This window comes from Pan paniscus, chromosome 9 (genome assembly GCF_029289425.2).
Source record: "Pan paniscus chromosome 9, NHGRI_mPanPan1-v2.0_pri, whole genome shotgun sequence".
Classification (NCBI taxonomy): Eukaryota; Metazoa; Chordata; class Mammalia; order Primates; family Hominidae; genus Pan; species Pan paniscus.
Window position 1 is genome coordinate 35057105 of NC_073258.2, and position 11303 is coordinate 35068407.

General features: G+C 38.6%; 1 protein-coding gene across 1 annotated transcript in view; it reads left to right on the top strand.

Annotated features, from left to right (window-relative positions):
- PRRG4 (proline rich and Gla domain 4) overlaps positions 1–5100 on the top strand; it is a 25217-nt gene extending 20117 nt beyond the window's left edge. The window contains exon 6 of the mRNA XM_034932370.3: positions 4452–5100. Coding sequence (XP_034788261.2) covers positions 4452–4683 — 232 coding nt within the window. The 3' untranslated portion in view covers positions 4684–5100. The remainder of the gene's footprint in view (positions 1–4451) is intronic.
- Positions 5101–11303: the final 6203 nt, after the last annotated feature.

Consider the following 11303-nt stretch of genomic DNA (forward strand, 5'->3'; position numbering starts at 1 on the left):
TCCCAGCTACTCGGGAGGCTGTGGCAGGAGAATCACTCGAACTAGGGAGGTGGAGGCTGCAGTGAGCCGAGATGGCTCCATTGCACTCCAGCCTGGGCAACATAGTGAGATTCTGTCTCAAAAAAAAAAAAAAAGAATTTAAGGCAACAGGTGTGAAATTAAGATTCACCTATTGGAAGATTAAAGGTGAAGTCATGAGGGTAGGTAAGTTCTCTAAGTGTAATAAAGGAGCTGGACACAGTGTCTCACGCCTATAATCCTAGTACTTTGGGAGTCCGAGGCACATGGATGGCTTGAGCCCAGGAGTTCAAGATCAGCCTGGGCAAGATGGTGAAACCCCATCTTTACCAACACAAAAAATAGCCTAGTATGGTGGTGCATGCCTGTAGTCCCAGCTACTTGGAAGGCTGAGATGCGAGAATCGATTGAGCCAGGGAGATTGAAGCTGCAGTGAGCCAAGATCACGCCACCACACTACAGCCTGGGTGGCAGAGCAAGACCCTCTCTCAAAAAATAAAATAAAATAAAGTTGGCCGGGCATGGTGGCTCATGCCTGTAATCCCAGCACTTTGGGAGGCCGAGACAGGCAGATCACGAGGTCAGGAGTTCGAGATCAGCCTGACCAACATAGTGAAACCCCGTCTCTACTAAAAATACAAAAAATTAGCGAGGCGTGGTGGTGCATGCCTGTAATCCCAGCTACTCAGGAGGCTGAGGCAGGAGAAACGCTTGAACCCAGGAGGCAGAGGTTGCAGTGAGCCCAGATTGCGCTTCTGTACTCCAGCCTGGGAGACAGAGCGAGACTCCGTCTCAATAAATAAAATAAAAATATAAAAAAATAAAGGGACAGAAGGGAAAAGGACAAAGCCCCTAAAGGATGCCCACAATAAAGGTGCAGAAAGAAGAGGAGCTGCCAGCAAAGACAGAAGAGGAACATAAATGGTCATTCTAGCCCCATGCTGGAATTCTTGAAAAGTTCCCCAATGCATTATGTGAATTATGGGCATGAACTAAGGAGTTTGTCCCTATAAAGCCTATAAAAAATTTGAGAAGTTAGAGAAAGTAAGGAAGAATTTGTTTAGCAGAGCTCTATTCATTTCCCCTATTTAGCAGACAGGAAATGAGCAAGGTCTTTCTAGGACTTTTCACTAAGATTTTATTCAGTGTGACTTTCTCCACAAGCTGGGAGTAATCCACAAGATAATGAAGAAATAGGCAAAATTTGTCTTTAGAGGTTCTTCTTTTCTTCTTTTTCACCTCATTCACAATGTTTTTCAAAAAAGTTCACGTATGTCCTCATATGCAATAGTTTCACTCAATGACTGTGAATAGCACAGTCATTATTTAGTGTCCTCGTGCTTACACTTTCTTCTCTCCCCTGCTTTTCTTCATTTTCCAACTTTTCTGCGTCACTATGTTTTTCACCTTTTGCCTTTTTTTTCCCCTGAAACATTTCTAGCTTCTTCCCTGCATAAGGGATGGAGCAGAATTCGAGTGCAGGAAGTAAAGTGGCACTGTGATTATGACATGTCTTCCGGGTGTGTTATTATAAAATTTAAAACCCTGGATACCTTTTATTTTAAAAGTACGATTAGTTATACTTAACATTAGCATAGTGTAATGCTTCTTGTTCACAGATCATCTTTATATCCATTGTCTCACTTTGTTCCCCTCAGCAACTCTCTGAGTTTCAGAGGATATTCCAAACTTGGTTTACTAGACATTCTCTTATGTTAGCATTAACTAGTAAATACTTACTAAAGTACTTTTCATCTATTGTCCCAAGAAATTCTTCCAGCAGAGTTATTTGTTTCTATATTTTGCAAATCTGAAAGTAGGGGGAAGGACAAAGAAGCTGAGAAAGAAAAGAGTAAAAAATAAGATCATCGTCAGAAAAGTTTGCCTCATTCATCTGTAAAAACAAGCCAAGAGGCTGGCAGCGGTGGCTCACGCCTGTAATCCCAGCACTTTGGGAGGCTGAAACAGGTGGATCACCTGAGGTCAGGAGTTCAAAACCAGCCTGGCCAACATGGTGAAAACCAGTCTCTACTAAAAAAAATACAAAAATTAGCCGGGTGTGGTGGTGGGCGCCTGTAATCTCATCTATTCAGGAGGCTGAGGCAAGAGAATCACTTGAACTCAGGAGGTGGAGGTTGCAGTGAGCTGAGATTGTGCCATTGCACTCCAATCTGGGCAACAGGAGTGAAATTCAGTCGCAATAATAATAATAATAATAATAATAATAAACCAAGAAATGAAAAGACCTTTTCATTTCTTAGTTCCTATATTTTGTGGAGGAAAACAGGCATCATAGGATGTTGCCAGTTTGAGATGTTATTAGTGCATACTTTCTGATTTCAGTCATGTAAGATTGTGATGTGTAAGAAAACACTGTGTAGATATTTAATGACTGATGTAATTATTACAGTTTCCATACATTAAATTTTGAAAGTCAACATGTAAAAATTTATTTATTCAAATAAAATATCTGTCTCCTCCTTTATCTTGTAAGCAAACGAATAGAACTTTTCATCATGAGCTAATGAATGTGGCAAGTGACTGCCTACCATGAATACATTCCAGATTTCTGACAGAGGAGGAATTGTGTTGAGCTCTCTAAGTAAACTTGTGATCCTCTCAGTCACCTCTCAACTATTGAAGGGCCAATTATCCAGTTCCTAGATTTACACAGACCTTTTGCTTTTCTTCTCTCTCGCAATTTTTCTCTCTCCTTCCCTCCAATTCAGATCTCATTATTACCTCAAAAGGAAAAATGGTGCTCTAAGAGACATGTTGACTGATTTAATTTGGAAAAGTTGGCAGTATTTTGGGCCTGCTAAACTATTTCTTGATGGGAAGAATATTGTAAATATTGACTAGAAGTTAGGGGTTATCTATGCATTTTTTTCCTTCTTCCTTTTTTTGTGGGTACATAGTAGGTATATATATTTATGGGGTACATGAGATGTTTTGATACAGGCATGCAATGTGAAATAAGCACATCATGGAGAATGGCTTATCCATCCCCTATGCATTTTAATTATTTCATTAGCCATAACTATAGGAGGTTAATGTATGTATAGATACTTTATAAATAGCCTAAATAGATTGATTTATTAATGTCTAAATCATAATTTGTACTTCACAAGTGAGAAAGGAAAACCATAGGTTTAAGACCCCAGGCCCATGTTGCATTTCATTGGCTGACAAGGTTTAGTGAAAATGGTGAGACTTGAACTAAGCCATATATATTTTTTTAAGTGTTAGGCTTAGATTAGAGCTGAGGGGAGAAAAGATGATATTTGGAGAAAGGGAATGATACTAGTGAAAGCACAGAGAAGGGCTGAGAACTTACTGCCCATGCAGGGGAGTGTAAAGAAGCTGCCTTGGTAGAGCAGAGAGCTGTAAAAAATAAGGTGTGGCTGCAGTAAGAGAGGCTTTGAAGAGAAGGCACGGGACTTAGAACTTGACTCAGCTGGAAGTATGCTGCGGGTTTGGCTTCTGAGGAGAAGAATGACGTGAAGAAAGTACTGCTTAGGAAGGATTGGCCAGGCAGCAGGACTGCAGGAGGGAATGGAGGAGAGAGACAGGCATCAGCCTATTGTGATTACCTCTGTGACATCTATTTCCTTGGTCTGGAATTGCGCCACCTTTCAACAAAGCCTGAATTTGGTTTTGGTTTCACATCATACTTTCAAAAAGTTTTAATCCAGGAGTAAGAGAAAAGGGAATTCACTTGTTTTGAGTCCTTTTTCTAGTGCACCAGACACTGCTAGAAGCTTTCCATGCATCTTGCTCAATCCACACAAACCAACTCTGTGGAGACAGCTGATATTAGCCCCATTATAGAGAGGAGAAAATTGAGGTCGGTAACTTGCCTTTGGTCACATAGTTAGGAAATGACAGGATCAGATTTCTCTTTTTTTTTTTTTTTTTTAGATGGAGTCTCTCTCTGTCCCCCCAGGCTGGGGTGCAGTGGCGTGATCTCAGCTCACTGCAACCTCTGCTCCTGGGTTCACGCCATTCTCCTGCCTTAGCCTCCCGAGTAGCTGAGACTACAGGCACCCGCCACCATGCCCGGCTAATTTTTTTTTTTTTTTTTTTTTTTTTTTTTTTTGTATTTTTAGTAGAGACAGGGTTTCACCGTGTTAGCCAGGATGGTCTTGATCTCCTGACCTCGTGATCCGCCCGCCTCAGCCTCCCAAAGTGCTGGGATTACAGGCGTGAGCCACCGCGCCCGGCCCAGGATCAGATTTCAAACCCATGTCTGACTCAAAGCTCTTGGTCTTTCCACTGTACCAAGACTTTCAGAGTCTGGGGGTAAAATAAAACTGTTATATTGATACATTGTGTTTAATGTTTATTAAGATAGTTGGTTGGATTTTTAAATATTGTCATCTCAACCTAAAAATGCTACCTTTCCTAGACCTAAATGTTGTCTCTCTGCTTAGCTCTTCAGCCGTCTATGAAAGGGGGAGGCACACTCCCTCCATCATTTTCAGAAGACCTGAGGAGGCTGCCTTGTCTCCATTGCCACCTTCTGTGGAGGATGCAGGATTACCTTCTTATGAACAGGCAGTGGCACTGACCAGAAAACACAGTGTTTCACCACCACCACCATATCCTGGGCACACAAAAGGATTTAGGGTATTTAAAAAATCTATGTCTCTCCCATCTCACTGACTACCTTGTCATTTTGGTATAAGAAATTTGTGTTATTAGATAGGCCGGGCATGGTGGCTCATGCCTGTAATCCCAGCACTTTGGGAGGCCAGGAGTTCGAGACCAGCCTGGCCAACATGGTGAAACCCGGTCTCTACTAAAAATTCAAAAATTAGCTAGGCGTCATGGGGCATGCCTGTAGTCCCACCTACTTGGGAGACTGAAGCAGGAGAATTGCTCGAACCTGGGAGGCAGAGGTTGCAGTAAGCTGAGATCACGCCACTGCATTCCAGCCTGGGCGACAGAGCAAGACTCCATCTCAAAAATAAAATAAAAAAAGAAAGAAAGAAAGAAAAGAAGAAGAAAAGAGAAGAAGGAGAAGGAGATGAAGGAGGAGGAGGAGGAGAAGGAGAAGGAGAAGAAGAAGAAGAAGAAGACCACAAAAGACATGACTATCCAACTTTTTATGATAAACTGCAAGGAATAAAGGAAGAATAAGTCCATGTACTGTACCACAGAAGTTCTGTCTGCATCTTGGACCTGAACTTGATCATTATCAGCTTGATAAGAGACTTTTTGACTCTATATCCTTGCAGTTAAGAAGAAAGCACTTTTTTGTAATGTTTGTTTTAATGATTCAAAAAAAATCTTTCTTATAAAGAGCATAGGTAGAATTAGTGAACTCTTTGGATCCTTTGTACAGATAAAGGTTATAGATTTCTTGTGTTGAATATTTAAAAAGCAAGAATGTCTAACCATTAAGATTATCCAAAGTCAGGCTGGGCGCAGTGGCTCACGCCTGTAATCCCAGCACTTTGGGAGGGATAGGTGGGCGGATCACCTGAGGTCAGGAGTTTGAGACCAGCCTGGCCAACATGGCAAAACCCCGTCTCTACAAAAATACAAAAGAAATTAGCCAGACATGATGGCGGGTGCCTCTAATCCCAGCTACTGGGGAGGCTGAGGTGGGAGAATCGCTTGAACTCGGGAGGTGGAGGTTGTAGTGAGGCGACATTGTGCCATTGCACTCCAACCTGGGCGACAGAGTGAGACTCCATCTCAAAAAAAAAAAAAAAAAAGATTATCCAAAAAGATATTGGACCTACTCTTTCTTAGGATTTTTTTGGCGGGGGGTTAGAAATACTTCACAGAATTTGACATTTCAGTATAAATCTGTGACCTTAATATAATCACTTGGTTTTATATGTTAAATTATTGCACAGCAGTCATCATATTTTGCAGAGTTTAGTTCTTAACTCTTGCTGTCAGTCATGTTTTATTATAGGTAGTGGGGTCAGTAGTTTTCTTCTTCTAAAAAATACTATTTGCTATGAAGTTAGTTCTTCAGAAGATACAAGTTTGCAATGAAAAGGATTTGCAAGGGTTGTTATGCTATCAAATAAACAGACCTAAAATCTAGGAGACACGAGAACTTAATGAAGTTGCCCCTGTTACTGATTAGTAAATACTCCCATCTTCGTTGCAAAATTATCTCTCTGTATAACTACATATGATTATTTTGAAATTTGTTAAACTTCATAATAGTTTGAGAATGTGGAAAAAGTAATTTGCTTTTCTGCTCTTAAAATAATATTGATTAATGTTACCAGAAACCTTTTGCATCTCTTAATATGTCTGAACACAAAAGGAAAACACCATAGTCATATAAACCCATTCTTTGTCTCTTCTTCTAAATCATATGTATAACCAGTTTTTCCTTAAGAATGTAGCAGCATATAAGCTATAAATTTCTGGAGTATATGCACACAAATTTATCTGGGTGGGTATGTAGGTATATGTGAGTTTGTTTCCTCTTCCAGGAGCTCAAGAAATAACATACTCCTGAAAAATAGAATAGAAATTTCTGTGCTTTATGTTTTTGCCAGGCATTACATTTTCTTATCATTTAGGATCACTTATAAAATGATCATTGTTTATTTTGTTTTATAATTTTTACAGGAGTGAGACTGCAAACCCACATGTTTGATAGTTCCTACCAAATTAAAAGTTTAGAAAGCATAAATCATATTACAGTGCATATGTGAGTGTATGTCTCTCTTTTAAGATGCATCATCTTAAGGCAGATAAAAGTAAGTCCTTAATCATTACAGACTGCCAAAGACTTTATCCTTTTAGATTCTCAGTCTCTTTGTTGCTTGTTGCAAATAAATCATCTAGCAACATTTACATTTAATTAGGAAATCTAACTTGCTTTTAAAAGTTACCCACGTTGCATATAAAAATCTTGCTATTCCTTGTGTCTTGGCTTTACATAAGCACTTTTGCTCATGTGACTTTGCACTTTGCACTTATTTTAATCCTCTTTAAAGGGCTACAGGCAAATTCTACTTTGCCATAATCACACTAAGGCATGGAAGAACAACTTGCCCAGAATCTAGCAGGTTGGTGACAACTGGGTTTAGAATGAGTGAGCACACTTTTCTAGTCCCATGTCATGCCTATAAAATTACACTGCCTCGAATTATGAAATTCAGGGATCTTGTACATAATTCTAAGTTTGGGACAGAAATTTACAAGCATTTCTCATATATACATACATTTATATATGTACATGTTACATATATTTAGATGTATTCTCATATACATATGAAAATATTTATGATGAATAGAATTATAAGATATGTATGTATCTTGCACTGAATCATAATTTGAAATATTTCATGAATTCATGTACTTCTATTGACTCCCAAAATTCTAACTGCAAGCTAGCTTCAGAACCTGTGAGAACCCCACCCTACCCAAGCAGCTGCCTAGATTTGTCTACTGCTATCATTTTGTGTAAAGCAGTTGCTCTAACTTGAATGAGTCTAGAATTCATCATTAAGATTGTGATATTTATAGAGCATCCAATGTGGAGATCATGATACTTTAAATATAAAAAGGAAAATATGATAGAACTGTTATTGACAAATGCTTATAATGATTGAAGGGAAAGTATCTCAACATTGTATCAGTCACATATATTTCTGTTGCTTTCACCATTTTCTATTCCTGTTGTAAGTTTGGTGGTAGATTTATTGTTTTGTTTGGTTTATCTGTTTTGTTTGTGTTTTGTCTCCTGGCAATTGATTAGTGTTAATCATTAAATCTATTTTGACACAAGGTTTTATATATAATTAGATCAGTTTTCCACTTTATTACAATTAAGAAATGAGTAAAATATGGATATAAAAGGAGAATTGGATTGAAAAGACAAATACACATTTACAAGGTCATACCTTTGGTAGGACAGACAATTCTATATAGAATATTCTCTTTTGATAATGAAAAAAATTAAAGAGAGCACAAACTTTGACTATGTCAAAGTATTTTTATTTTTAATTTTTTGAGACAAGGTCTTGCTCTGCTACCCAGGCTGGAGTGCAGTGGTGCAATCACAACTCACTGTAGCCTGAACTTCGGGGCTCAAGCAATCCTCCCACCTCAGCCTCCTAAGTAGCTGGACCACAGGTGCACCTCAGTACACCTGGCTAATTTTTGTGTTTTTTGTAGAGACAGGGTTTCACCATGTTGCCCATGCTGGTCTCTAACTCCTGAGCTCAAGCAATCCACCCACCTCGGCCTCCCAAAGTGCTGGGATTACAGGCATGAGCCACCACACTGGCCTGCTGTGTCAAAGTTTTGCATCTTTTTTTTTTTTTTTTTCCAGAAGGAGTCTCACTTTGTCACCCAGGCTGGAGTGCAGTGGAGTGATCATGGCTCACTGCAACCTCCGCCTCCCAGGTTCAAGGATTTCTCCTGCCTCAGCCTCCTGAGTAGCTGCATTACAGGCACCTGCCACCACGCCTTGCAAATTTTTGTATTTTTAGTGGAGATAGGGTTTTGCCATGTTGGCCAGGCTGGTCTCAAACTCCTGACCTCAGGTGATCCGCCCGCCTCAGCCTCCCAAAGGGCTGGGATTACAGGCGTGAGCCACTGTGCCTGGCCCCAAGTTTTGCATCTTTTAATGCCCTCTGAACAAATACATAGAGAAAACTCTCAGAACAATTAAAACCTGCAGAGCAACAGTGTCCTCCATGTCTTAGGTTTCAAGTTTGCCTCTAAAATTCTAATCCAGATTTTTCTACTTCTCAGATAATTTATGTGTGTGTACTCTTCCTAGACGTACAAGAGACTTTTTAATGCTAAAAGATTTGTCAGTGCTTGACAAAAACTCAATTTCACATTACTCATATTGTTTTTGTTTTAATTGAATGTGAATTAAATTTTTATTAGTTATTTGATTTGGAATGTTATGTATGCCATTAACACTATTAGGGGAATCTCTAGCATTTCTGTATTTTTAAAGAATTTGATTCTTTTGTAGATTCTGCCTGTGTGGTCATTTTAAAACATGTGTGACATATATCAGTAACTTCATTCTTCTATATTTTGTGTCTCCTCCAACCTCCAACTTTTCTTGTTTTTTGAAAAGTGTTTCTCTAACACCTCAACAGTTTAAGGTAATTTAGTACACATATATCAGTATTTTTGTGATCTGAAAAAGCAACCCATTTTCTAAATTCATATTTTTCCTAAAACTTTATTATGTTTTTATTTTAAGAGGTTTCCTGTTATATACACTTTTTACACATGCAAATAAACTTTATACCAAGTGAATATTTATTGCTTGTTTCATTTAAGCATTCTTCCTCATATAATGGCATATAATGAAATATGATATTATATTAATTAAATTTGAACAACCCATTGAGTGTTTTCAAACAATATTTATAGCATGATGTCAATGTATATCTTTCACCCAATGGGGCTAGCATTCTATTTAGACAATTTAGTTGCAGTTGTGAAAGTGGTATTTTCTTTAACAAAATTTAAATATTTAATATAGTGTTTGAGGCAAATATATTACTCCTTAATACTAAAGTTATTTTTTGAGCTATATCTATACATAATTGAAAAAATCAGTAGTAATGTTATGCTAAATTATAAGAGTAATATAGCAAGACTTCCAGCTTAAAAGAAGTAATACGAAGTATCATACACATAAGTGAACATTGATTATTATTCAGTATTATTTAATGTTAAACATTTAGACCACCTTAAATTTTTTTGGATCCAAATGAGTTAGACATGAATGTTAATATTTATACTCCTTAAAATTACTTTTATCAAGAGAATGAGAAGACAAGCTACAGACTGGGAGAAGATATTTGCAAATGACATGTATGATAAAATGTGTCCAAAAATAAACAAAGACCTCTTACAACTTGACAACAAGAAAACAAACAAGTCAATTTAAAAATGGGCAAAAGACTAAGACACTTCACCAAAGAAGATATGCAGATGGCAAGAAAGCATATGAAATGATGTTTGACATCATAGGTTATTAGGGGATTACAAATGAAAGCAACAGTGAGATGTCACTACACACCTATTAATATGCCCCAAATCTAAAACACTACCACCACAAAACATCCTGCTGGTGAGGATGTGGAACAACAGGAACTCTTGTTCATTGCTGGTGGGAATGCAAAACGGTATAGCCACTTTGGAAGACAGTGGTAGTTTCTTACAAAATTAAACATACTCTTACCATATCATCCAGCAATCATGCTCCTTACTATTTACCCAATAGAGTTGAAAACTCAGGTCCACACAAAAACCTGCACACAGGTGTTTGTAAGCAGTTTTGTTCATAATTGCCAAAACTTGGAAGCAACCAAGATGTTCTTAAGTAGGTGAATGGATAAATAAACTGTGGCACATCCAGACAATGGAACGAAAAAGACTTTCTAATTCTTTTTTAGAGACAGGGTCTCACTCTGTTGCCCAGGCTGGAGTGCAATGGTGCAATCATAGCTCACTGCAGCTCACTGCAGCCTCAAACTCCTGGGCTTACATTATCTGCTCACCTCAGCCTCTGGAGTCTCTGGGTTTACAGACTCTAGGAGTATGACTTTTTTAGATTCCACATATAAGTAAGATAATATGATATTTGTCTTTCTAGGCAATGCAAGTCAGCATGTATTGAACACTATACTAGTTTTCTATTGCTTCATAACAAAATACCACAAATTAGCAGCTTCAGACAACACACATCCCACAGTTTCTATCAGAGTCCAGGCACAGCTTAGCAGAGTCCTCTACTTAAACTTTGACAGGGTTGGAATCAAGGTGTTGGCCAGGTTTGGAGTCAAGGTGTTTTCATCTGGAGGCTTTACTATAGAAAACTCCACTGGGAAGTCTCTCTGAATTATTAGCAGAATTCATTCTGATGCATCTGTAAGACTGAAACCCTTTATGGGCAGGAAACAATAAGGCAACCATAGCTCCAGAAGCTGCCTGCTGTTCCTAGAAGCTACCTGTAGTTCCTTGCCACATCAGCTTCCTCCGCATGGCCCTCATTCTGTCAAGCCAGCAAAGAAACCTCTAGAGTGTGCCTGCTATAAAATGAAGCCTTATATAATATAACATCTTCACAAGAGTGACATCTCATCACCTTCTATTGGTTAGAAAGAAGTCATGGGTTTTATTAACTCATCAGGAGAAGATTCTACAAAGGAGTAAATACCAGAAGTGAGCAAGCCTTGAGAATCACTTTAGGTTCTGTCCACCAAAGGCCCTATCATGTGCCAGTTTCTAGGCCTTCATGTGCCTTCCATATGATCTTTCCTTTCATA